Genomic DNA, 27,500 nt, shown 5'->3' with positions numbered 1-27,500 from the left:
TTGGCCTCATTGCCCGACTCCGCCACTAGGAGGCAGCATCGTCGTCGCGGTCCTCCGTCCTCCAAAGGCAAACAGGCTTGTGGGTTGAACACTACTGTTCTCATTTCCTTCATCTTTCTGGGATTTTTTTTTCCCCCTTTATTATTTGTCCTCAAATGTGTCTCATGCTAGACCAGGGGTCTAGAATTTTCCCATGTCCACTGATGAGCAGGACAAACTCGTTTTCCGTCCCTGTCCAGGTGAAAGCACTTCATCCTCCGGCACCGAGCGAGCGAGCGTCGCGCCGGGCACACAGTTAGGCTTTCAATAAACCTTGAAAGCCTATGGTTTCAACCTAAAGGTTGAAAGAAACCTTTCTTAGAGCTGGCACCGTAATTACGTGGTTTAAGGAATCAATCGGGTGCGGGCTATTTATGTTGCGAAGGAAGTCCCGGAGGTAATGTGAACTTCCTTCAGCCTTTAAGACAAACATTGCTTCCTGTCTTCCACGTTGGGCGCCCTGGCCTCAGGATAAATTGGGAATACTTGGGGTGGGGAAGACAAATACTCACGGAAAAACACCGGCCTCCGGCCGCCCATGCGTCCCAGCCTGCCCAGCCGAGTACCCGCGGATTCAGGGGCCCGAGTGGCAGAGATTTGGCGGGACAGCCGCTGTGCTCGGCCCGGGGTAATCGCCGCTCGGGGGCTTCCCGAGCCCACGCCGACCCCAGGTCCTGGAGCTGCGGGTCCCACCCGCAACCCGAGTCTCCCTTCTGCACGTTCCGCCCGTGTGCCGGGACCTGCGCGCTGGGACCCGGGGCCGGACCCTCGGCCTCGGGACCAGGGGGGCCTGGAGCGGGGACAGCACCAGAGGCCGTGCCAGGCCCACGGACTTTGGGCCCAACGCCCTTCTCAGTCTCTCTGAGCAGCCCGCCGGGTCAGGGCCGCATCCCGCCCTTGCTAGAGCACCCCCCACCCGCCAGCGCCCACCCACCCCTCAGCCAGACCGGCGCCCACTCCAGAGCCTCCCTTCCCAGGCTGGTGCGCCCTCTGCAGGCCTGGGAGAGGAGACACATCAGGCACAGACGTGGACACAGAGCCACAGCTCTCGCTCGCTCTCACTCTCACACACACACACACACACACACGCGGATGACGGGCACACCAGTCACGCTCAGCCCCAGGGACACAGCTCCTGATACTCACATTCATCCATTCAACAAACATTTATTAAGCATCTAATCGAGATGCTCTCCACAACCGTTTACTCCCTGGTACTCCCACTCCTACCATGGCCTTGGTTGACTTTCCCGGCCTCGCTGCTGCCTTACCTGCCTCGATGGCTAAAGTGCCCTCCACCCAAGATCTCCCACCCCTGCGGCATGGATTTGATCAGACCAGGGAGCATGAAGGCTGAGCGGGCTCCTTGGGAGAGTGTGGTGCCAAGATGAGCTGAACTGCCCTGAGCTGGGAGATTTGTCCAAAACTCACACTGAACCAGGAACCCCAAGAAGGCCACGTGGCTGAGAAGAGGGTGAACTAGGCAAAGCAGGTAGCACACTGAGGGCTCTATGGGTGTGGTCAGAAACTGTTTCAAACCCACCTCCCTGGTCTCCACCACCCCACCACTGGATCATTTAAACCAATGGCTGGGGAGTTGGTGCCTTAAACCTTCCACCCATAGGGCCTATGCCCTCCCCCTTTTTGCCATGATAGAAGGTACCATCAGAACACCTGACAGCTGTCACCTTCCCCGATTCCTCTTCTTCTCCCTGATCTGTCAGTGTTAGGGAGCTCCAGGCCTTGGAACTTGACCCCTTCTATCTACACTCACTCCCTTGATGACCTCATTGTCTTATGGTTTTAAATACCATCCATATGCTCCCAAATTTTTATCTTCAGCTAGAATCTCTCCCCTGAACTCTAGACTCATACTACCAACTACGTACTTAACATCTCCACTTATATGTCCAAAATGCAGCTTCATCTTAAAAAGTCAAAACAAGGCTCCTGGAGGGCGAGATAAATTATGAGTTTGGGATTAAAATATACATGCTACTATATATAAAATAGATAACTAACAAGAACCTGTATAGCACAGGGAACTATACTCAATATCTTGTAATAACCTGTAACGGAACAGAATCTAAAAAAGACCAGCGGACCAGCGGTCCCCTGTATATATACAACTGAATCACTTTGCTGTATATCTGAGACTAACACAGCATTCTAAATCAACTATATTTCAATAAAAATTAAAAAAAAAAACAAGGCTCCTGACCTTCTCACAAACCCACTCCTCTACAGTCGTCCACATCTTGGTAAATATAACTCCAACAATCACATTGCTCAAGCCAAAAACATTGAAGTATTTTCTCTGTCTCTCTTTCTCTTCTTTCTCTCATATCCTATGCTGAACCCCTCAGCAGAGCCCACTGGCTCTACATTGAAAATGTCTCCAGAATCTGACCACTTCTCACCAACTCTCAGCAACCTCATGTCCTCCCTGGATTATTGCAATTGCCTCCAAGCTGGTCTCCAGGCTTCCATTTTTGCACCACTTTTGTCTATCTTCCATCCGACAGCCACAGGGAGCCTTTAACACATGCCAGATCATGTCACTGTTCAAAACCCTCCAAAGGTTCCCCAACTCATTCAGAGTAGAACATAAACTCTGCAATGGCCTACAAAGCCCTACACTATCTGGCCCATGTTGTTGTGTCCCAGTGCCAAGAACAGTGTCTGGAACATAGGACGCCCTCAATAAATATTTATTGAATGAATGTGGTGTAAATCCCTTGTTTATTATTAGTTCATTATTTCACCCTTTGCTGCTGATTCTCAGGATCTTTCCCAACAGGCATTCCAGGAAGACAGTATTGAAATTTATGTGAAACCTTTATGCCAGCTCTGCACTATACTCTTGTATCATATAAGACCTTGGAGGGAAACAAATGGCATGACCCAAAAGTCTTAATAGAAAAGAATTTAGTGAAGGGTCAATTTACAGAGGTGAGGGCAAGGTTGTTGTGGGAAGCCACTGCACATGATTTTGTATAGCTCCAAACTTCAGGCCATCTCTCCTTCTGACAAAGTGGACATTAAATGTACTGCCTGAAATTCTGCCCACTGAGAGGACTTCCCTTCACCACTGTCTTTCAGGGCCACACCTGAATGTAAGCAACTGTCTCCTTTTGACTGATGCCAGCATACCTTAGAGACCCATCTGAAAATCAAGACCATACACTTCCTCTCTCTGTTAACTGTTTATAGAAAACTTCTCCATGAAGGCGTAAGTATAATCAGAAGAAGAAGCAGAAAACAATAAAAGTAGGAATCTGAGTCACCTCCCCACGCTTTTACTCATGCCTTCTGAAATTTCTAAGGCCTGGTCTCAAATGTACAATGTTCCTTTGAAGTGGAACGCTGGCCATGCACATCCAACTATATGACTTGCTATAGATAACACCCTAGGTTGTGTGGTCACTGGGTGATCTATAGTCTGAGTTTTAAACCAGGGCCCAGTGGCAAATCAGGACTGATTTTCAAAGAGTAAATAATCGTTAGCAGAAGAGGTATGTCCTTACTCCAACACCCTAAGGGTCTTTCCTGTAATGCTCCTTCTGGGGTTCCTGTCGCACCCTTCTCTGCCACAGACAATCTGAAACTCCCTGGATTTGTGAGTCATAAGGCCCAAGTAGACAGGCAACTTTTCCCCAGAGCCTAGACCTGCTGCAGACCCCTTCCTTGCTCTGGGCCTCATTCAAAACTGTCAGCTTGGGGCTTCCCTGGTGGCGCAGTGGTTGAGAGTCCGCCTGCCGATGCAGGGGACACGGGTTCGTGCCCCGGTCCAGGAAGATCCCACATGCCGCGGAGCGGCTAGTCCCGCGAGCCATGGCCGCTGAGCCTGCGCATCCAGAGCCTGTGCTCTGCAACGGGAGAAGCCACAACAGTGAGAGGCCCGTGTACTGCAAAAAAAAAAAAAAAAAAAACTGTCAGCTTTATGCCACATCCAATAAACATTTTGCTGTACTACACCTAACTATGATGTATGTTGCCTCCAAAATCCAAACAGCTCTTTAAGCATTGTGCCTCTTCACGGTAAATGTGCAACATTCCCCAGATCACTGGTTTTCAGCTTCTCCCTACCTCTAATCGCCTAGAAATTTTACCTATGTTGCAGGATCCTGAATTTTTGGAAGATTTCTTTCTCTCCCTCTGACATACATAGGTCTTACTGAGGCATTTAGGGCGACTGCTATTTCTTGTGCGCCAGTAAACATAATGTCATCAGTTTAAAGGACTGCTTCGATATTCTGTGAGATATCCAGATTATCTTATGATAATCAGAGCAGGAAAGCTGATAATATCCCTGAGGTAAAACAGTGAAGGTGTATTTCTGTCATTATAGAAAACGAATGGATTTCAATGGTCTTTAAGTGACAGCTACAGAAAGAAGGCACGTGTTAGATTATTAGCTGTAATATGCTGTACCAAGGGCTGAAGCATCTTTAAGTCTTTGAAGGTGCTCTATTCTATGCACGTCCTCTAGCAACAAAGCATTGCTTTAAGTTTACTATTGTAGGGGGGAACATGGTGGGGCAGGCACAGTTCAAAGGACTTCCACTTGGCCCTTCCTACCATAATTTTCCTCACTCCATGGTCAAGGAACCAGTGTGGAGACCTTGCTAATTACTAAGTATAGTTATTCCCACTATGCATTCTGAAACTAGAGAAATAACCACTGGATAGGTGTTACAGATTCACTGTGAGATGGACCTGAACCAAGATCCTTCTATCACCTGAACTCCATAAACCCTTACTCTGACTAGTGGACCACAATGGGGTTTTGGGTCCCCAAGACTAGTATTAACATGAGACAGTATCTAATAATCCCCCAAAGATCTGAATATTTTCTGTTCACCATTCATATTCACCCTGGCAAACGGCTACAGATCTCTCTAGGGAAGGCTTAGAGAAGTGATTCTCGAATTTTAGCATACATCAAAATCACCAGAAAGGCTTGTTAAAATACAGATTGTTAGGCCATTCCCAGAGTTTCTGATTCAATGGAGTTGAGGCAGAGCCCAAGAATTTGCATTTCTGCCAAGTTCTCAGCTGATGCTGATGCTGCTGGTCCAGGGACCACACTTTGAGGACAACTGACTAGAAGAAAGATATATAGAGTCCACCTGTGAAAAGACTCAAGCCTTCCCACCCACCCCCACCATCCAGTCAAGGGGCTTCAGGTCTGGGGAACTGATCTAAGTCAAGGAAATGGGTAAAACACTGTAAATCCCCAATACAATTTGAATCAAGTTTCTCCCTACCAGGCCTAGACATTTTACACTTATATGGGTCAGTAAGTTGTCCATCTATTTCATTCCTAGGAAAACTATGATCAATTAGCTACCACCACAGATCCTTATGGGCAAAGCACAATGATTACCACTTGTCCCTGCAGCTTATTTAATAATTTCATTCATCTTATTGCTCAGAAGGTGAGCATCTAGACTCTACCACTCAAAGATTCCATTATTCTCCTTGAAATGAGATTGCCCAGTCCCAAGAGAACATCTCCCATCCTCATCTCCTGCCTACTAAAGAAACCACTACAGGGCTTCCCTGGTGATGCAGTGGTTAAGAATCCACCTGCCAATGCAGGGGACACGGGTTTGAGCCCTGGTCTGGGAAGATCCCACATGCCGCAGAGCAACTAAGTCCATGCGCCACAACTACTGAGCCTGTGCTCTAGAGCCCGCGAGCCACAACTACTGAAGCCCACGTGCCTAGAGCTCGTGCTCCACAGCAAGAGAAGCCACCGCAACGAGAAGCTCCTGCACCTCAACGAAGAGCAGCCCCCGCTCGCCGCAACTAGAGAAAGCCCGCACGCAGCAACGAAGACCCAACACAGTCAAAAATAAATTTTAAAAAAATAATAAATTTATTTTTTAAAAAAAGAAACCACTACAGTGCTTTTCATAGTTAGTGTTCTCATCACCAGTGCTTTTCTTATGGCCTTGGAGAAGGAATTATCTTCCTGGACCCTTCAGAGTTAGTGGTTGCACATAAGAGGGGCCTCCAACATTCCCATCTCTGTAACCTTTGCATTCTTTCCTCTGTTTTGCTACTCAAGGTATATTCTGAGGACCAGCAGCATCAGCATCACTTACAACTTTGTTAGAAACACAACATCTTGGACTTCACCCAGACTTACTTAATCAGAATCTGCAGTTTAATAAGACCTCCCAGTAAATCATATGCACCTCAAATTCTGAGGAAGACTGTTCTACAATATGCCAGTGAGGTTCTAGCACCCCAGCCTAACTGATCATAGGCCACTGTTGAGTCCAGGCTTCCAGTAACCAACTCAACAGATTATTAACACCATTCCCAGGTGCTCAGCTAATACAGTAATACCCAAATCCTGGATAAGAGCATACATATCAACAAATTTGTCCACACTGGTCCCCGAGATTCTCCCAATACGGTTGACAAGTTCTTGCAACTCCTTCAGTGTACACGCTATTGTTCTTGGAGCATACCTTGTACATTCCCATCCAGGCTATGTTAGAATCAAACTCGCACTATGGGCCTGGAGGCTATGAAGGGTGGTGAGGGTGGATCCTGAAGAGGACCCCTGCATGCCTTTTGCCAGGGAGTTATTAAAAATATTTTTTAATGGATGGGAAGGCTGGATCATTCATGGTTTGCAGGGGGAGGAGTGTTCTTCTGCCAGCCAGGAAGGTTTAAGGGAATTAAAAGGTCCAAAATTCTCAGCTTTGTTCATCTCTGCCTAAATGTCCCCATCCCAAGTCTCAGAGCCCTTCTCCTTCCCAAGAGTGCGCTTATTCTAATATTAGGAATATGGTGGGGTTGTGCATTTATCCGGTGTTGCAACTCTACCACACATACAATCGGTTTTGGGGTTTGAGCCATATCTGCCATGTGGCTATGGATGACATAAATTAAAGATGACTTAAGAATTCCATAGTGAAGGGGGATAAATTAGGAGGAGAGGGATAAATTAGGAGCTTGGGATTAACAGATACACACTACTACGTATAGAATGAATAAACAACAAGGACCTACTGTAGAGCACAGGGAACTATATTCAATACCTTGTAATAACCTATAATGGAAAAGAATCTGAAAAAGAATAGATACATAGATATACATGTAACTGAATCACTTTGCCGTACACCAGAAACTAATACAACATTGTAAATCAACTGTACTTCAATTAAAAAAAATTCCATAGAAGTTGTCTGAATCTCTACCCATAACTTGAATTAGAATTTCATGTTCTTTTTTTTTTTTTAACCTTTACTGGGTTTTTTTTTATTTTTTTTTTTTACATCTTTGTTGGAGTATAATTGCTTTACAATGGTGTGTTAGTTTCTGCTTTATAACAAAGTGAATCAGTTATAGAATTTCATGTTCTTAAACTTTTCTTTTTCTTCTGTAATTGTGCCAGCACAATCAGAAACAGGCAGCCCACCCAACCATATATGTAAGACCCTTTGAAATCACCATTTGCGGCCATAGCAATTAAGTACCTGAGGCATTTTATCTCCTAATGTCTTTCCCTCCATCAGCATCCCACACTGCACCTCACTTAGTGATAGTCTTAAGTGATGGTGATGCTTCTTCATGTTCTGGATTTACTCGTGTCCTCTTTCCCCATGCAAGGAGGTTTGTGTGCTCAGCAAATATATGAGCAACACAATCCCAGGATCCCATTTTGGAAATCTATTTCCTGGGATGTCTTCTGGTACCATTTACTGTATCAGTTAGGATCCTGGCAGGAAACAGATGGCACACTCAAAAAAAGTCTAACCAGAAAGATTTTAATAAAGGGGCTATTTAAGAGGTGGGGGTCAAGATTAAGGAACCAACAAGGAAGAGTGAGGCACTCAGGGTTCAGCAATAGTGGGAAACCATTACCATACCAAGGCCTGAAGGGGTCAGAGGAAGGAACAGTGTTTTGGGAGCCTCAGAGATAAACCCACGGAGAGGAGGCAGCCCAAAAGAAGCTAACTGTAGATCAGTGGTTCTCAAACTTCAGCATGTATCAGAGTCATCAAGGGTGTGTTAAATACGGATTGCTCCAGTAGGTCTGGAGTAGGACCTGAGAATTTACATTTCTAACAAGCTCCCAGGTGATGCTGATGCTGCTGTCCGAAGACCACTCTTTTTTTTTAATTAATTTTTTTTTTTTTTTTTGGCTGCGTTGGGTCTTCGTTGCTGCACGTGGGTTTTTCTCTAGTTGCAGTGTGCAGGGGCTACTCTTCATTGCAGCACATGGGCTTCTCATTGCAGTGGCTTCTCTCGTTGCGGAGCACGGGCCCTAGGTGCACGGGCTTCAGTAGTTGTGGCATGTGGGCTCAGTAGTTGTGGCTCGTGGGCTCTAGAGCACAGGCTCAGTAGTTGTGGCATACGGCCTTAGTTGCTCCACAGCATGTGGGATCTTGCCGGACCAGGGCTCAAACCCATGTTCCCTGCATTGGCAGGCGGATTCTTAACCACTGCACCACCAGGGAAGCCCCCAAAGACCACTCTTTAAGAACAACTGCCACAGAGTAAATTATTCACTGTCAGAACTATAGCAAGATGAAGGATTTGGAGAATTAATACCCCAACCTCTCTCTCCTACCACTTATATCCTGCTGCTGTCTCCCATGGCCAAGCCCAAACAGAAGCTAAAGGATAAGGGATCCTGAGTAATACTGTCTGTAGAGGTCACTCTTCTAGAGAACAGAGCAGGGCAGAGAAGAGTGGAGAATGGACGGGGGTGGGGCAACAGAGAATAATCAGAACCACCATAAAGACAAGGATCCATGGAAAGATGGAGAGATAGATGCACTGACAGACATCTGAATAAAAGGATAGAATAATAATAATGGTTAATATTAAGTGTTCCTTGTGTACCAGCCTCTAAACTAAGGGTTTTGCTCAGATTACCTCATTTAATCCTAAGAATTAAAAGCTATTACCATTCCTCTTTTACAGATAAGGACACTAAGACACAGAAACTAGATACTTTGCACATGGTCACACAGCTAGCAAGTAATGTAATCTAAATCCCAACCTAGGCATGCTATGTGTAGAGCCTCACTCCCCTGTGCTGTTGTGTGATCAGTGGCAGACAGGCAGTGTGGAATGGTAGGAAAGAGTGTAAATCTTAAAGATGCCTCAGTTCAAGACACTTATTTCCTTTGTGACCTTGTGCTCTGAGCCTCATTCCTTATGTGTTAAAAGAGATAATAATATGATAATAATAAAAACTACTTCCTAGGGCTTCCCTGGTAGAGCAGTGGTTAGGAATCTGCCTGCCAATGCAGGGGACAAGGGTTTGAGCCCTGGACCGGGAAGATCCCACATGCCGCGGAGCAACTAAGCCCATGCGCCACGACTACTGAACCTGTGCTCTAGAGCCTGCAAGCCACAAGTACGGAAGCCCGCGCACCTATGCTCCGCAACAAGAGAAGCCTCCATAATGAGAAGCCCGCGCGCAGCAACAAAGACCCAACGCAGCCAAAAATAAATAAATCTATTAAAAAAAAAAAAAACTACTTCCTAGTTTTTGGGGGAAAGTTAAGCAAGGTAACAGTGGTCAAGTCCTTGGTATGAAGTCTAGCACCTAGTAAACATCAGAAATACTATTACTACTATTATTATTAATGGATGGAAAGGAAAATAAGTCAGAAACTTATGAGTGAAACACTCTCCCATCCAAAAGAGGGTTCAGAGCTTGGGTAGGGATGGGTGAATGGGTGTCCCACATATTAATTTCTCTTCTGAGGACTTCTGATCTATCTCCAGTTTTTCTCATAAAGATGGGAAATCACTTGTCCCCACCCCCATCTGTCTATTCCTTGGAATTTGGGGATTTGTGTGAATATGAGCTGGCCAGCCCCCTCTCCTTAGAAATCCCCTCTTGGTTTCCAGGATCCAGAGGAAGGGAAAGATGAAGGGAGTTATGCCAGGCCAGGCTCCCTCCAGCTGTTCTGTTGACCCAGGTGTTGGGCATATGAAAATGGTAACTCAAGAAAGAGACAGTGCTGCTGAGTCAGGAGGTTGAATCCCAGAGGTCTGAGATGTGGGAAGAGGTGGTGGGCCTCCTTCCAAGGAACATTCCTTCTCAACTCTGCTTGTCTCAAGGGAGAGACTGGTTCCCAGACCATGGATGGGCAGGCACTGTAATGACCTGGGGAGGCTACCCCAGGCTCCATGTTTGTTCTGAGGGCACCAGGGAGTCTTCTTCATCACCACCAGCACTAGAGAGAAGAACCACAGAGAAGAGAGTGAGGATAAGGGATAAACCTAGGGAAGGGCACGCAGCTCCTCACTCAGGCCCCTCCATCCCAACCATCATCTAGAGGCCAGCCCTGTGGCTGATGACACAAATGCCACCAGGGAGGTGATAGTGCAGACTCTCTCTCTGGAGCTGACAGCACAAGGTCCCCTTCTCTTGGCCAGACTGCAGGCTGCTTAGGTTCTTAGAGCTGAAACCAAGGAAAGCAGAAGAGAAGAAAAGAGGGAGGGCAGGGTCAGTTTCCATCAGAAAGAGGGGGGCAGAGGGGAATCCACAGAACGGACTTGGAGGGGAATTTCTGAGCAGAGAAAGTGAAAGTTCCGGGCCATAAATGGGTGGAACGGACAGCTTCCTCCAGCTTCATCCACTCTCGCATTCCCAGACCCCTTCACACACCGCACTTCTCGGCACTCTCACCCACTCCCAGCCAGGCCTCGGCTTCACACAGACTCTGCCCAGATTCACTCACGCTCACAGCTTGCTGGCAGTCAGTCTCCGCTCATCCTCCATGGCATCCCATGCAGCTGCACTACTAGCCCTCAGCCTGCTGATTCTCTGGACCTCCCCTGGTAAGGCTGAGGGGAGGCTTAGGGTGGGGGGCAAGTAACAGGGGTGTCTAGGGCTCAGACTGCTTGACGCTGGACGTGAGGGACTCTGTGAGTTAGGATTGCATGTTTCAGTGAACCTGGGTTGTGCCCCGTGTGTGTGCCTGTGAGTGGCGGTGTACCTGGGTCCCTGAATTCCCATGTGTATCTGTCTCTTGGTGTATCCAGGGCCTATGACTACCCCCCTCTCTTCAGGCTCTATTTCCTGCTGCCTCAGTTTCACAGGCAGGAGAGAACAGTATATACTTTCTTAAGGTGGAGAGAATGGGAGACACTGGTCTAAGAAGGGTCAAAAAATTTAACAACTCCTAAGTTCTGCTAATGCCACCCTCCTGTTACCCACCCCACCCCCTTCCCTACCCCACATTCTTCCCCCAACTGACACTGTAACCAGCGTGAACTCTCCATTTGTGGGGAAGTTGAAAGGACTTGGGAAAGAAGTTGGGGTGATCAGCAGGAGGGCATTTGTGGGGCTCAGGACAGCGGTCGTTTGCCGAACTGCTTAGAAGTGCTTCAATATATTTAGCGAATATCAATCAGGTCTAGCTGCCGCCACACACAGACAGGCATCCTTAATGCCAGTGAGGGCTGTGGCCTCCGTTCCTCAGTGTCCCTGTGTCCTGACACTAATCCTACCCCAGCTCTGGGAGATGCCAACGACGCTGAAGACTGCTGCCTGTCTGTGGCCCGGCGCCCCATCCCTGGATTCCTGGTGCGAGCCTATCGCTACCTGCTCATCAACAATGGCTGCAGTGTGTCTGCCGTTGTGTGAGTTGCGGGACAAGCCTGACTAACCTCACCTCCTCCATCAGCCCCTGGGGAAACCCACCCCCACCTTCTTATCTCTCTTCTCTTTGCCAAGCCCAACCTCTGCAAGGAAGCCCCTGAAACAGGTTCCTAGGTGTGGTCCCCAGCCGCTGCCCCTCACACCAGGGTCTGCCAGGAAGCTGGGTTCCAGGGCTCTATTTTCTCTGACCTCTGACCTCTGTCTCCAGGTTCACCACACTGAGAGGTCACCAGCTCTGTGCACCCCCAGACCAGCCCTGGGTGGACCGCATCATCCGGAGACTGCGGAAGAACTCAGCCAAGGCAAGCCTGGCCCTCCCCAGCCCTGCCTCCTCCCTGCAAGCCCCTGTCCAAGACCCCAGCCCATGACTTTGCCTCTCCTTCCTCTCCCAGGGAAAGCGCTACAGCAGGTAGCCCATGATAGCCCCAGAGGGAGCCCTGTGTCTGAGGGAAAGAATGTGAATCACTGAAGCCCTGGGGAACCAAGGACCAGAAGGGAGGACCAGGCCTCCGGCTCCCCTGCCCCAGACCTGACCCAGCTGGGGCGGGGCAGGAGTGTGAGTGTGAGTGTGAGTGTGGATGAGTGTGGTGGAAGCACAACTTCTCCATGCCCAGACTGCAGTGTTTCCAATAAAGCCCAGCTGGTACCCACGAATCCGTCTGTCTGCGTCTGTTTGCTGTCTGTCCAGGAGGACTGTGATAGGAAGGGGGAGGTGGGATGGCCGGGTTAGTTTCCACCCTGCAGCCCAAGCAACGTCCTCATTGACCTCCACCTAATATGCTGTGTTCTCAGGATGAGCTCCCACGATCAGGGCCCCACCTCACATCTCCTCACAGCCCTATCACACTCCACGGCTCAGCAACACTAAACCTGTGCCCGTCCCCTGAATGACCCAAACTCTCTCAGGCCTCTGAGTTTTTGCCCTCCAGGACAGGTGCTCAAGCATCCAGGTGTCTCAGGGATCTGGTGTCACTGGGGGCGGGGAAGGGAGTTGTTGGGAACCAGCTCTCATGGCTGGAGGAGGGCCAGGAGGCCCAACTCTGTTGCCTGGGGAGAAAGAACCCATCCACCCAAGCCATTCCCTCTGTCTGGAACACTCTTCTCTCTCTTCTGCCTGCCTGGCTTCCCATCTGGGTCTGGATGACTCCTCCTCCAGGAAGTCTTCCCTGACTGCACACTGGGTTAGGCAGCCTCCCTCCCTCCCAAGCTCCCAGAGCCCTCTGCTCCTCTCCTCTTGCAGCACTCAAGATGCTGAGTTATAATTGTTAGTTTGTCAGCCTTCCTGAACAGGGATCTTGTCTATTTTGGTTTCCACTGTCTCCCTGGTATGAAGTACACGGCTTGGCACAAGGTAGTCACTCAATAAATATTTGTCTTGAGAGCAGATAAATATGTAAGAAAAGGGTCAGCAGCCAGAGATGAGGGCCCATCTGTCCATATAGAATCTGACCTCCAGTCCAGCCCTCTTCTCTCACCCAGTCACTCTGGGCCAGGTCCAGCCCCATCTGGGTCCACGTGGCAATCCTGGAGCCATGCTTCTCAGGGATACTGACAGACAGACCTGGGAGCCAGAGGTCAGAGTGGGAGAGGAAGGAAAAAGGAACAGCCAGAGAGCTGGGGAGATTCAGCATGGGGGGACCCCCACCACCTCATAGCCACATGGGCTCCAGGGCCAAGGCAACACTGAGACCAGAGGAGTCACAGGGAAGGAGTCTCAGCTCTGGGAGACAAAAGCCCTCGACTCTTGGAACATCTCACAAGACTGCTCTGGGAGGAATGAACTCCTCGTGCCCGGGAAGTCCTCTGGGAAAGCTGGCTGGTTGCCCAACTATGGCCCCTAAGGGCCTGTCCAGCTGGGAGCAGCAAGTCTGTGCCCCTGGGGTTGGGATGACAGCTAGTACACCAGACTGAGCATCCTCACCTGGGAACAGGGGCCACCACTACACCATATACCTTATCTGGTAACAAAAGCAGGCCTGGGCAGGCTTGGGCAAACTTGGAAGGGAAGCAGCAGTGAGGGGTTGTGCCAGTCCCTCCTCACTGAGCTGAGAGCATAGCAGCTTCTTCCTCACCTCTGCTCCTAGGACGAGGTGTCCAGAACCTCAGATAAATCAGGTCTTGGAGTCACAGGAGTGGGTGGAATGGGGAAAGTTTGCAAGAACAACTGGTATAGCCAGGAAATTTGGCTCCGCTACCTGGGGAAATTACCCATCCATTCATGCATGCATGCAGCCATCCATCTAGCTGTCTCTGATCCATTAGACCTCCACCCATCCATCCACCCACCCCCCACCAACTCATCCATCCATTAAGTCAGCCAACCATGGAGTTCCAGAGGTCACAGCTGTGGACACTCTTTGGACCTATGTCCTGCACCGCAGCAGGCAGAGGACAAACACAGGTGTGAGGAGGGGGTACATCCCCTCAAATCCTTCTGGGTCCCCAGTGAAACCAAGCAAAGTTCAGCCTGCCACAGAGGCAGAGACAAACTCACCCTCTGGACACTTGCAGAAACACACAGATGGAGTAGAGAAGGTGAGGGTGGGAGCACTGAGGAGGTGCTACCAGGAGAGAGGCACCTGGACACCACCTCCCTGACACTGCCACAGGTGGGGGGGGGGGGGCAGGGATGCAGGAACAGGTCATGAGCTCAATGCCCGGTCCCCAATCCCCCAATCCTGTTTCTGCCCCTGACTGTGCAACTCTGGGGAAGTCCCTTCCTCACTGCCCCCTCCAAGACCTTACTTCCCCCATCTGTCAGGTGGGGGATAGGGGGCTTCACTTTTAAGAGCCCCTCCAAACAAAGACTTAATTCTTAAATCTTTGGATCTTAGGCTAACCCTCCCCAGCATTCACACAGTCTCCCCAAAGTCATGCACATTCAGAAAGGTCCCCACTCGGACTTCCCTGGTGGCGCAGTGGCTAAGAATCCGCCTGCCAATGCAGGGGACACGGGTTTGAACCCTGGTCCGGGAAGATCCCACATGCCGCGGAGCAACTAAGCCTGTGTGCCACAACTACTGAGCCTGCGCTCTAGAGCCCGTGAGCCACAACTACTGAGTCCACATGCCACGCTACTGAAGCCCGCACACCTAGAGCCCTTGCTCCGCAACAAAGAAAAGCCACCGCAATGAGAAGCCCTCGCACCGCAACGAAGAGTAGCCCCCGCTCGCCGCAACTAGAGAAAGCCCGCACGCAGCAAAGAAGACCCAACGCAGCCAAAAATAAATAAATAAATTTATTTAAAAAATAGAAAGAAAGGAAAGTCTTCACTTCCCGGGGCCCCAGGGACCACCCTCTGGGAATAAAGGGGAAGCTGAGGTTCAGGAAGAAAGAAAATAATCTAGGTGCTGGTGAAGTGGCTGGAACAGCCCCCTGCTGGACCCTGAAGGCCTGGAGGGTGAAGAATTTCGAAGAAGCCTGAGCCCTCCCCACCTCTTCTCCAGCCAGTGCCTTTCCTCCCAGCTTTCTCCTTCCCTGTTTTTCCCACCCCCAGCCACCAACCCTCCCAGACACTAGGTCTTTTTCCCTTACCTCCCTGCCAGACACAGGAGGGCTTAGCCCAGCAACCTGTGACTTGTCCTGATCCACTTAAACATTCTCAGCACTCTGATTTCATCTAATCAACACCTGCCCTGTTTCACTATGATTCACTGACAAGTGTTGAGTCTTTATTTCAAGTTCTGACGGGCCTGCCTACCTGACAATGATGAAGCTGCCCGCTCTCTGAGGGGTGGGGTGGACTCCTAGCTCCCTAACCAGGATATGGGGGCCTTGCTGCCTGCCTCTAAGTAGACACCTTCCTCTCTCGGGCACACGGCACTTGCTACAGGTCTAAGGCAGGCAGCTGAGTGACACTTCCCTACCTGAAGTCCTGTGGTCCCATTAGCCAACATCTCCCTAAAGGGACCTGACATCCCTACTTAGAGAGCTTCCAGCCTTTTTGTCCACCCCTATGGCAGACAAAAAGCTTCCTATCCACGGGGGAATTCCCTGATGGTCCAGTGGTTAGGACTTGGTGCTTTCACTGCCGGGACCCCAATTCAATCCCTGGCTGGGGAACTGAGATCACACAAGCCTCTCAGCCCCCCCCAAAAAAAAGGCTCCCTGATAGAGTTCCCAGGGAACTGCCAACATTGCTCTGCCCAGGGCCTGGCACAGAACAAGGCCTAGTACACATCTGAGTAACAGAAAATGGAATTGAACATGACCCTTTCCCACGATTACCCCACCACCGCTCACACCTGGAGCACATCCAGTTCTCGGGATGGGGGCTGTCTCAGTTACATGGCTAAGTGTTTGGTCAGAGCCAGCTCCATACGGTTTTTATCAGATTTTCATCATCTCATGTTCAATTTCTCGGCAAGCCTCCACGACATACCCCCTTCTCCGGCCTCCGGGAAACTCAGAAACAGCCAGAAAACCTTGGGAATAAGAGCTTCACAAGGGAGCAGGATTCCCAAGTGGGGAGTTTCCTCCAAGAGGCCCTCTGTCAGAAGAAACAGGCACTTTTCTGGTCAGAGAACTTTCGTGATGGCTCCTGAGGCTTTGTCCACGTGGGAGGGCTTGGCTCTGTAGTACTAGCTATATCACCACTAGTGCTTACTAGGTGCTGGGCACTGCTTTAAGCACTATTATCATTCCTATGTTGCAGCTGAGGAAACTGAGGTGCAGAGGTTAAATAACTTACCCAGGCTGGATGGCCGGTAAAGTGGCAGAGCTGGGGGTCCTGGCTGGGCAGACGGGCTCCAGAATCTGACTCTTAGCTACCACACGTACCACCTCTCTGAGTTGATCCACCTCCTAAATAAAAATGGGAAATAGTACAGCAGGTGCAGGTCTGAGGAAGTGGCCCTCAGAGAACAGGGAAAACCGTTCCTTTGAGGTGCTGACCATGTGCCAGGCTCCAAGCTGAGTCCTTTATGTGCATTATCATTGCATCCTCAAACAACCCTGCGAGGTGGGGATCACTAGTCCCATTCTATGTATGAGGAAATGGAGGCACAGAGAGGTAGAGTGATCTCCCAAGTCCACTCAGCTGGTTAGTGGCAAAGCTGAGACTGCAGCCCGTCTGCCTGATGGGTAGCACTTAAGCTGAGGGCTGGGGGCTGGGATGTCCAGATGAGGTAGAAAGGCTTGGCTTCCTAGGAAGAGCTGGGAAAAAAACAAGAGAAGAAGCTGAAGGTCTCAGGCAGGCCCCCAGTGCTTGAGCTCAGACACAGATATGCCCCTTGGAGGCCTCCTGGGCCGGCCTCTCCAGCAGAAGGGGAGCCTGCTTCCCCAGAGCCTCCGGGAGGAAGTGGGCACAGGTTCTCAAGGTCTGCTCAGGCCTCAGTTTTTCCAGGAGTGGAGCAGTGGAGAAAGGGCTCAACCTACAACTATGCCCACCTTCTTACCTCCATTCCCAGGGGAAGAGCAAAGGCCAGGACCTGGTAATGTTGAAAGGAAAGGAGGAATGGAGGGCAGGGTTGGGATCTGGAGGGCAGGGATAGGGGAAGGACTAGGGGTCTGTGGGCGAGACTTCTGGAAGGAGTGGGCCTCTCAGGGGGCCTCTGAGCCAGCCTGGCTGGGGCCCCTGCAGGGCAGAGCTTCTGGGGACTGCAAGCGTCGGATCAGATCCTGAAGGACCTGCTTCTGAGGGCTGCTTCCATCTCCTGAGGGGCCAAGCATGGGGTGGAACCTCTGAGGATCAGAGTAGATGGGGGAGTCAGACCTCCCAGCCCACTTCTATTCCTAGGACCTTTGAGTCTTCCATGGCTCCGGAGGGGAAGCATAAGACCTGAGCTGCCCTGGGCTCCAACCCGGCCGAAGTAGGATGGCTGTAACCCCAGCAGCTTCGACACTGCCCTATCAGACAACAGGACCCACCCCCCACCCACCACCCCCCAGAGTTCTGGATCTCAGAATCGCACTCACTGGAAATCTGGACCCATTACCATCAAAACCACAATCACCTTGCCGACCTCATACCTGTCAGACCATCACTTCAAGGATCCTCCCCCAAGAGGAAGACACCCCCTCCTACCAGGGACCCAACACTGTAAAGCTCTCCATCAATTCAGGAATCCTGGCAGGACATCCCATCACCTGTTGGCGTCCCCACTGCTGACAGGAGCCCCATTCATGTCAAGGTCCCCCCATCACTATCAGGCCACCATTCCTCTTGGGAAATCCTATCACTGTCAGGAATACCCAAGCCCGTCAGGCAGGACAGCAGCGATGCACCACTCCAGGAACACCATTTTCCATGTAGTCTATGTAAATGGCACCTCTTGGCATGGCAGCCCTAAGTGTCAGAGCATCTGTTAACACAGAGTCCCCAATGGTCTTAGGGTTGCCATGACATAGAGTCCCAGCCCTGGCAAACCCTTGTGTTTAAAGTGACGCTACATCACTGTCTGGAACCCAGAAATAGTTATTCACGCCAGGCACTGTTCTGGGTGCTGACAGTACAATAGTAAGCAAGACAGATATCTTCTTGGGATTCAGGGAGCTGAATGTAATCCTTTGGGGATTCTACGATGGAAGGCAACATCTACTGGTAAGTAAGACTAATATAATAAGAAATTCCTCAAACACAGAAAGGGGTTAAGATTGTGGGCAGTGAAAAAAAAGATAAATACCTTGATAATCCACCCTACGGCTGTCCAACATCAACATGCATCCTTCTTACCAAACCCTAGACTTAACATTTTAAGGGTGTCACCTAACATAAGATCACTGTTGTTTATACAACCAAAAAGATTCACTGCTCCCCAAAAAGAGACTCTTCAGAGCCTTAGCAATTACCACACCTGTCTTTGCTTGGGCTGCCATAATAAAATACCATGGACTGAGTGGCTTAAACAACAGAAATTTATTTTCTCACAGTTCTGGAGGTTAGATGCTCAACATCAAGGTGCCGGCATGGTAGGTTTCTACTGAGAGCTCTCTTCCTGGCATGTAGATGACCACCTTCTTACTAGGTCCTCACATGGCAGAGATCTCTCTCTCCCTTCCTCTTCATTGAAGGCCACAGTCCTATAAGACTAGAGCCCTACCCTTATGATCTCATTTAACCTAAATTACTTCCTAAATACCCTATCTCTAGATATAGTCACATTGAGGGTTAGGGCTTCAACATATGAATTCTAGGGGACACAGTTCAGCCCATAGCAAAAGCCAAATCTAAATCCACGAACTCAGAATGACATCCATTCCTCCTCTAGTTTTGCTGTAATCTCATCTCTCTATTCTACAACACCTGGTGACCACCAGCAGCACACCTGATTGGTCAGGATAGGTTGGGTGAGGCTGCAAGAACAAATGACACCTAAATCTGAGTGGCTGAACACAACAAAATTCTGTGCTGCACACATACCAAGCCTGCTGTGAGTCTAGGCAATCTCTAGCACAGCTGTACTCCATGTGGTGGCTCAACATTCCAGGCTGCTTTGATCTCTTGGCACGTTCTTTCATCTCAACACATGTTTCCATGCTGACTCCAGCCAGGCAAGACAGCAAGGGGAACCCTTCCTTAAATGCTTCTATCCACAAATGGCACATGCATTTCATTGGCCAAAGTGGGTCATACCTCCATGCCTAACTTCAAGGGAGCAACTGCCAGGAGGAGAAGCAAACCAGAATCTTGGTGAGTAGTAGTAATATTACCACAACAACCTATATTCAGGAATGGAATAAAGGGGGATGAAAGAAAAGAGGAGTTAGTTAAAGAAATGGGGACATTTCAGAGCCAGGAATGAAATATGAATAAAAGCTGTAGTCAGTAGTTCTGAAACTAGTCCTGGAGCTTAACTAGAATTTATTACTTCTTTCTTATATTAGTTTTCTATTGCTGTGTAACAAATCACCACAAATTCAGCAGCTTCGAACAATCCAAATTTATTATCTCACAGTTTCCGTGGGTCAACAATCTGGGTACAGGTTAACTGGGTCCTCTGCTCAGGGCCTCACCAGGCTAATCTCAGGTGTCAGCCAGGCTGCCATCTCATCTCAGGCTCTGAGTCCTCTTCCAAATTCACTGGGTGTTGACAGTTGTGGTTTTAGGACTGAAGCCCTGAGTTCCTAGAGCTGCCTGCAACTCCCTGCTCCATGGCCCTCTTCACAACATGGCAGTTTGCTTCTCCAAGGGCAACATGAGAGCATCTGCTGCTGCTGTTTATTTCTTAGCCCTAGACACTTTTTTAAAAGGCTCACCTGATTAGGTCAGGCCCACCCAGGGTAATCTCCCTTTTGACTAACTCAAAGTCAACTGATTTTGAGTCCTTAATTACATCTGCAAAGCCCCTTCATTTTTGCCATAGAGCATAACCTAACCACATCACTGATATCCCATCATATTCACAGGCCAAGAGGCCAAGGGGATCCCCTCAAAGCGAGAAGATTATACAGGACATGTACACCATGAGGGAGGAATCTTAAATTCTGTTTGCCACACTTCCTCTATGATTCATTCCCTTTACCTCCAACTGGCACTTCAGCTGGTTGACATTCTATGCCTGCTAAGGGACCCAAACCTTCATGCCCAGGGAATACTGGTCCCTGGTGGTCCTGCCTGATTAAGGTTACAGGGGTCTTCCATGAACTTTGACCACTGGGCATGGCATCACCAGGAGGTATCCCAAGTACCCCAGGGATTACCCCCACATACATAGCTTCTCACACCACTTGCCTTCTGCTGCCTCACACACATCAGGATTAATCACAAAGCCCTGTCCCTCCTGAACCTCTGTGCTTGCTGTTCATTCCACCTGGAATGTCCTACCTCCTGCCTCACCCATCCTCAAGGCTCTGCAGAGCTCCCTGTTACATGTAGCTTCCCTTGCCTTCCCTCTGGCCCCCCTACCCCCCAGGCTCATCACCAGCGACACAGGTCACCTTCTGCTTGGTTTCAGAGGCCCTTGTTTCCTGCACGTCTCCTGAGAAAGCTCAGTCCAGGCCCAGAAACCCTGGGGCCCAGAGTGGCCCAAACTGCAGAAAATGAAGGAGAGGGGATGTTCAGGAAATCCTGGCAGTGGCTGAGGCAGTCCTTCAAGCTGCTGAGGGCAGGAGGCAGAGAAGGAGGGTGTACTGTTGCTCAAGACTTCCCCCAATCCTGATGTCCAGTCACCTCCGGAAGTGCTGTGCAATATCCTACCCACACTTGGACTAAAGGGACAAGCTCTGCCCTGCAGGCTGGGCCGGGACCCTCTGGATATGGACAGAGGGTTTGGAGAAGGATTTGCGGGGTGAAGCAGACCCCCTCCTAGGATCAGGGACTTTCAGAAGCTGAGTCATCAGGCTTCTTGCCCATTTCCAGCTCCTTTCTGGAATAAGAGAGCCCAGGCTCCTCAGACCAGAGCTCCACTTCCACAGGCCACACAACCCATTTTTTTCTAGACACTAGATGCCCTCTGCAGGCCCCATGAGGTTGGAGCACAGGCCAGGAGCCTCGCATCCCCTTTCCCCATGCACTGGATGCCCCCTGCTGGCCTTGTGAGGTTGAGAGCCACAATGGGATGGATTAAACAGAACACACATATACACACAAGCACAAAAGTGGGGACACCCTTACCCACATACATACGTCCATACCCACACACACATACACAGGCATATAATCAAACACAGTGCCAATCACTCACATCTACCAAGGACACACCACAGACATTTAAGCATATAATCACAGTACGGACACAAGGGGACATATAGACACACATACACAATTACACACAAACCGTCATGGGCACACAGACACAAAGACACACATGGACACAATCTTTCCTCCTAGAGAAGAGTATTTGTTTGGAAGAAATATGTTAAAAAGCCACCTGGGGAACAGGGTAATATCATGAATGGTGGAGTTAATAAAAGAAGGTACCTAAACTGCCTCTCAGTCTAATGGGGTCTGTTGACTAGAGAGCCTTTTGTTTTGCTGGGCACTGGAGTGGCTACAGTTGTGGAACAGTACGGAGAAGAGTTGGGGTAGAGCTACTAAAAAGAGAAATTTGGAGTTTGCAAGAGCTTAATCTATATAACTCGTATGAAAGCGCATTCTTAGAAGTTGGGCTCCTGAACTCAGAAAGCCAGGTTGAACTACCCTCACTGCATCCCAGGACGCCCTCCTGATGCTGGTAATATATGGGAGGTGATGAATGAGAAAAGGGGATGGACCTAACTACCACTGAATGCACCCACTGTGAGTCAGGCACATGGACTACCTCACAAGATACATATTATTCCCATTTTACAGATCCCGTTCCCTCGACTGTCCAGGGTTCTAAAACCGGATTCAAATACAAGAGTTTGAGTATAAAAACCCTGTTGTTTCCACTACATTAGTAATGGCAAATGCAAGGAATATAAGTTTCCATTCCCTACTCATGTTCCCAACAATGACAGAACGTATGTGTCTTCCCCACTGATCCAGATCAGTGATTGGCAAACTATGGCCCAGCCAGCCTGCTGCCTGTTTTTGTAAATAAAACTTTATTGGAATATAGCCATGCCTGTTCATTTACATATTGTCTATGGCTGCTTTGGGGCTACAACAGCAAAGCTAAGAAGTGACTACAGAGACAGTATGGCCTACAAAACCTTATTTATTAGCTGAACCTTTAACAAAAATTTTGCTAACCTCTGATCCAAACCCAGCCTCAACTTGGAGTTGGCAAGTCTTCTTGCCTTTGGTGTCGTAGACATTGAAGGATGGTCAGATAAATAAATAACTGGGATGGATGGATAGATGGATGGATTGAACCAACAGATGGACAGACATATATGGGTAGTATATCAGAGTTTTGCTCCAAATATGTACCAATGTTCTGCCATTTATAAGCGATGAAACATTGGGTAAATTAATCTTTCTAGAACTTAGTTTCCTCATCTGTAAAATGGAGATAATAATACAATGATCATTATCTAGGGCTCTTTCTATTGCAAATGACAAAAACCCAACTTAAAGTAGCTTAAGCAAAAAGTTAAATTTGTCATATCACATAACTAGATTAAGATTTGGTCTACTTCAGCACTGGTTGGACCCAGGGATTCAAATGATGTTACCTCCATCTTTTAACTTGACTTCTCTCTAATTCTTTTTATGTGGAGGCCTCATTCCTGTTATAGACAGGTGATCTTCTAGCAGCAGAAAATATGGCCACTGGAAGCCTCAAGTCCACATTTGTATAGTGAGTGATCCAAAACAGAGGGCCTCTTTCTTCTAACATCAAAGCTCATGAAAAGCTTTGAACTGTGCTTGTGACACATACTCAGTTCTTCAATATATTACAGTGGCCAGGGAATGGAGTACTCTGATCAGATCACTATGGTGAACGCAGCCACCAAGACCACGTGAAGTGAGAGAGAAATTCCCTAAAGGAACCAGGAAAAGGAGTATAAAAAAAGTGTCTGCATGAACAAAAGCATCACTCACAGCATTCTACTTCATAGATTTGTCATGAGAAAATGACTTTAGAGCAGTTAGCATGGTGCATGGCACTTAAGTATCAACAAATGTTCATTATTACCATAACTGATAAATAGATGAATGGATGCATTAAATAGACAGCTAATGGTTAAACATATAGATGAATAAATGAAGAAGATGTGAAAAGATAGATGAAAGGAAAGATGGGAGAATGGACCGATGAAGAGACAAAGATGGGGAGACATATGGACACATGGATAGACGGATCGATCAATTGATAAGTGGATGGATGATGGAAAGAAAAGGCAGACAAAAAAGGGCTCACAGTTAAGTTTGTCATATCATATGCTCTAGGGCTGGGAATGGGAAACAGAATAGCGCTCCACAATTGGTGTCTCCTGAGAGGTCTCCTCCTCTGGTCTCTGTCTCTTGGGTCCCTCTCATCAGGTGGGGGAAACACTTGCTCCCCTCCCTCGTCTCTAGTTTCCTTGTGTCCCTGTGAGTTAACCAGCCCCTCTCCTCAGAAATCCCCTCTCAATTCCCAGGATAGGGAAGGCATGGCAGAAGGGGGTGTTTTAAGCCAGGTTCCCCTCATGCTATCGATAATTCTCTGACTCAGTTTGGGGCACAGGAAAATAATGGGGGAGAGGGACAGTACTGGCTGGGCCAGGAGGGTGAAGCCCTAGAGTCCTGAGATGTGAGATATGGGAGCTGGACCTGCTTCCAAAGAACTTTCCCTTTAGCCCTGCTTGTCGAAGAGAGGAGTAGGTCTCAGATGATGGATGTGTAGTCACTGTGACAGGCCTAGGGAGACCTGGGAGGAGATCTTCTCCAGCCTTACCCTGCTACCTGTGATTGTCCTCAGGGAATCTGGGGTCCCATCTTTCCCACTCCAGTAGTCTTAGGACCACAGAGAAGAGGTGGGAGTAAGGAGAAACCTGGGAAAGAGGGAGGTCCCCTCCACCTTGCTCTGACCTCTAATCCTGAACCAAGCGCTGACCCCTAGCCTTAAAACTGATGTTCAAATGCCTTCAAGAGGACGACACTGCAAACCTTCCTCTAACAGGGACAATGCAACCCCCTTCCCTTGTCCAAAATGTTGAGTGCTGAGGTTCTCAGAGCTAAAGACAAAGAGTGGGAAATGGGGACAGGGAGACTACTAAGGAGTTATGAAAGGGAAAAAATGTTCTAGATAGATGGAGACAGTGGGGAATGCACTCAGTGGAAAGGTATTCTGCTACCAACTCATGTACTGCAATTCAATTCAGACACTAACAACCCAGAGCTAGTGTTAGACTTCACAGGTTTAAGGGCACAGTCCCAACAAGCCTGCCCCCACTTGAGATGCCAGTCACAAGTGGGGTCCCCAGGCCACCTGCATTTCTGCCTAACTAGCTACAAGTCCAGAGGTCTTCAAACCCCCCTCAGGTCCAATAGTTCACTAGAATGACTCACAGAACTCAGAAGTGCTATACTGACAACTACTTTTTTGTTTGGTTTTTGGTTTTTTTTGCTGTACGTGGGCCTCTCACTGTTGTGGCCTCTCCCGTCGCGGAGCACAGGCTCTGGACACGCAGGCTCCGGATGTGCAGGCTCCGGACACGCAGGCTCATCGGCCATGGCTCACGGGCCCAGCTGCTCTGCGGCATGTGGTACCTTCCCGGACCGGGGCACGAACCTGTGTCCCCTGCATCGGCAGGCGGACTCTCAACCACTGGGCCACCAGGGAAACCCTGACAACTAGTTTTTTATAAAGTATATAGATCAGGAACATCCAAATGAAAAGACACACAAGGAGAGTCTCAGCGCAGAGCTCCCATGCTCTCTCCCCATGGAGACACAGAGGGCATGTCACCCTCCCAGTACATCAATGTGTTCACCAACCAGGAAGTTCCATGAGCTTTGGTGTCCAGAGTTTTTACTGAGATTTCATACATAGGCATGAATGAATTGTAGGCAACATGACTCGATCTCCTCTGATGGACTGGCTCAAAGCCCCAATTCTGCAATGATATGGTTGGTCTTTCTGCTGACCAGGCCTCATCCCAAGTCACCTCATCTCTTAGCATCAACTCAGGTGTGACCCAAGGGGCTCATAGATAACAAAGACACGCGTATTACTTGAGATATTCCAAAGATTTAGAGTCTCCCTCTCAGGAACAGGGACAAAAGCCAAATTCTTTAGTATACAACAGACAGAGCCCTGCATCTGAGTGAAGGGATGTGAATTACTGAAGCCCTGGGGACCAGGCCTCCTGTTCCCGTGCACCAGACTTGACCCAGCTGCAGCAGGGCAGGAGTGTCACTGTGAGAGTGAGTGTGAGGGTGAGTGCGGTGGAAGCACAGCTTCTCCATGCCCAGACTGCAATGCTTCCCACTGGCATCCATGGATCTGTCTGTCACCTGTCTGTATGTAGCCCAGGCAGGGGAAGATAGGTATGAGAGGGGAAAAGCGTGTGGGATGGTGGGAAGAGGATAGGTGAATCTATTCTCCACACTTCAGCCTGAGGGAACTTTTACTTCACTCATTTCTGGTCATTCTCTCCCATACCGTCCAGCCACAAGGCTCCCTTCCCCCCTCCCCAGACCAAATAGGGCAGCTATTTCCAACCTCCCACACCGGGTTAATTGCTCTTTCTTGGCTTTACCAAAGCACCCTCTACTGCCCCAGCCAGTCAGCTTCGTCTATTGTAGTGATCTTATTGTCTCTTTTGATTGCCCTCACCCCTCCAACCTAGATGACAAGCTCTCTGAGGGCAGAATCTGTGCCTGTCTTCTCTGCTGTATCCTCATGCCCAAGCACATCACCCAGCACATAGTAGTCACTCGATAAATATTTGTTGATTAGTGACTGCAGGAACAAAAATCACAAGAAAGGAGGTCTCAGCTCAGAGAGGAAGGGCTGTGACCCTCTAACTATGAAGTGACTTGGCCAAGGCCACTCAGCCAACAAGTATTCCCATAGCCTGGCCTGTCTAGACTGGGCCCTCTCTGGAGCCCTATTCCTCCTCTGCCCAGAATCATAAAAATAGAATGGGGCAAACAAGAAAGGCAATTGTCAGAGCAGAAGCCAAGAAGACAGAGAGGAGAGGGGATGGCAAAAGAGTACTGGAAGCGTCCCAAAGCTCTTTTCTTGCTGCCTGGTACTGAGGTCTCCGTCTTCCCAAGGTGGAGCTCCGAAATCTGACTCCGCCCTTATAAAAGAGGGTCCGTGCCCTGCCTCTTAGTAATAAGCCCTGACTCCACCCCTTTATTGATAGGCTCTGGCTCCACCTTCTGCACTATGCCTCCTCTGAAGAAATGCCCTGGCTCCGCCCCTTCCGGGTAATAGGCAAGCCCCACCCCTAGTGCGTGACGGTGTCCTTGTGACGTAACGTACCGGCCTGTTTCCGGGGTGGAGCCAGGGAGGGTGGGCGTTTAGGCTGCGTCGACCCCTCAGCCCCCCTCCAGGTGACCCCAATCCCCGAAAATCCTCACCCGGGGCCCCAAATATCCCAGCCCCATGACCTCGAAGGCCTTTGGCTCTAACCCCCTAAATGCCCCATGCCCCCGAGGTGCCCGACCTCCCAATCCCTTAACGTCTAGTGCCTCCCAAATCTTCAATCCTACCCTGTCCCGATGTGGCAACTGAGTCTTCCCGGGGGCACCTGTCTCATATTACCCGAGAACAAGTCAGACTGGTCCAGAGAATGACAGAGAAGGGGATCCGGGATTGGGGAATCCTTGATCCAATCATGCCGCTCCCCAGGAGACGTTCGGAACCCAGGACATGTCGGGATTGAGGAGATACGAGGTGGCGCTGGAGGCTGAGGAGGAGTGAGTGGAGGCGGGGTTCTGCGGAGGAGGAACCTAGCCGCTCCGGGGTGGTGGGGGAGGGGCGGGGAGGGCGCGAGGTTTCTGGGGCGGGAGAAGCGGGAGGGGTGGGGCCTCTTAGGGGGCGTGGGCTGGAGGAACCGCCTCTAAAAGACGGGGCGGAGCCTTCCACGAGAGGGGCGAGGCGTCCAAGGGGCGGAGTCGGTGGGGTCAGCCCCGCCCCGCCCCGCCCGGCTCTGCCTTCTCTTTGCAGGATCTACTGGGGCTGTTTCTACTTTTTCCCCTGGCTGCGCATGTGGCGAAGGGAGCGGAGGTGAGGGGGCTGCGATACCGCGGACCCGCCCGGGGCATGGACGAGGCTCAGTCCGGGAGAACCGATCGCGGGGAAGCCGGGAGCCCCCGCCCCGCCTCATGCCTGTGTCGGGTCGCCCCACAGCTCAGCGCACCCTCGGGAGCAGAAGCTGGAGCCTCTGCGGGGCCTAATGAGCTGTCTGTCAAGTGGACTGGGCACTGCTCCCCAGCGCTCCGGTCGCAGCCTCCCCCGCCGCACCCCCGCTGCCACTGCCCAGCCAGCTGGTGCATTAAAGATTTAAA

At 49.8% G+C, this 27,500-nt stretch overlaps 2 protein-coding genes and 1 long non-coding RNA gene across 4 annotated transcripts; 2 read left to right on the top strand and 1 right to left on the bottom strand.

Moving 5' to 3' along the window:
• Positions 1-1,268: 1,268 nt before the first annotated feature.
• On the bottom strand, positions 1,269-26,951 carry LOC132597498 (uncharacterized). 2 transcript variants are annotated; one of them, XR_009564361.1, is made up of 3 exons: positions 26,755-26,951; positions 16,380-16,492; positions 1,269-3,947 (listed from the first exon to the last, which is right to left on the bottom strand). It is a non-coding gene; the product is annotated as an uncharacterized lncRNA (long non-coding RNA). The 2 variants fall into 2 exon arrangements; XR_009564360.1 differs by lacking the exon at positions 1,269-3,947 and adding an exon at positions 7,277-10,259.
• Positions 10,785-12,094, top strand: CCL19 (C-C motif chemokine ligand 19). The gene is made up of 3 exons (XM_030832763.2): positions 10,785-10,866; positions 11,544-11,670; positions 11,898-12,094. Exons 1-3 carry the CDS (start codon positions 10,806-10,808, stop codon positions 12,055-12,057), a joined length of 348 nt encoding a protein of 115 aa, XP_030688623.2. The 5' UTR covers positions 10,785-10,805; the 3' UTR covers positions 12,058-12,094.
• LOC115840205 (uncharacterized) lies at positions 26,477-27,500 on the top strand. The gene is made up of 4 exons (XM_030832767.2): positions 26,477-26,543; positions 26,842-26,909; positions 27,160-27,219; positions 27,343-27,500. Exons 2-4 carry the CDS (start codon positions 26,863-26,865, stop codon positions 27,497-27,499), a joined length of 264 nt encoding a protein of 87 aa, XP_030688627.1. The 5' UTR covers positions 26,477-26,543; positions 26,842-26,862; the 3' UTR covers position 27,500.

Source organism: Globicephala melas, chromosome 6, assembly GCF_963455315.2.
Source record: "Globicephala melas chromosome 6, mGloMel1.2, whole genome shotgun sequence".
Taxonomy (NCBI): domain Eukaryota; kingdom Metazoa; phylum Chordata; class Mammalia; order Artiodactyla; family Delphinidae; genus Globicephala; species Globicephala melas.
The sequence above is the reverse complement of the archived record's forward strand: the minus strand, read 5'-3'. Positions and strand labels throughout refer to the sequence as shown.

Excerpts from the sequence above, each read along its gene's own strand:
- CCL19 (XM_030832763.2), top strand. The coding sequence starts at position 10,806 with ATGGCATCCCATGCAGCTGCACTACTAGCCCTCAGCCTGCTGATTCTC. Across the intron at positions 10,867-11,543 it reads GATTCTCTGGACCTCCCCTG|CTCTGGGAGATGCCAACGAC; the intron begins GTAAGGCTGAGG and ends ATCCTACCCCAG. Across the intron at positions 11,671-11,897 it reads TGCAGTGTGTCTGCCGTTGT|GTTCACCACACTGAGAGGTC; the intron begins GTGAGTTGCGGG and ends CTCTGTCTCCAG.
- LOC115840205 (XM_030832767.2), top strand. The coding sequence starts at position 26,863 with ATGTCGGGATTGAGGAGATACGAGGTGGCGCTGGAGGCTGAGGAGGA. Across the intron at positions 26,910-27,159 it reads GCGCTGGAGGCTGAGGAGGA|GATCTACTGGGGCTGTTTCT; the intron begins GTGAGTGGAGGC and ends TTCTCTTTGCAG. Across the intron at positions 27,220-27,342 it reads ATGTGGCGAAGGGAGCGGAG|CTCAGCGCACCCTCGGGAGC; the intron begins GTGAGGGGGCTG and ends GTCGCCCCACAG.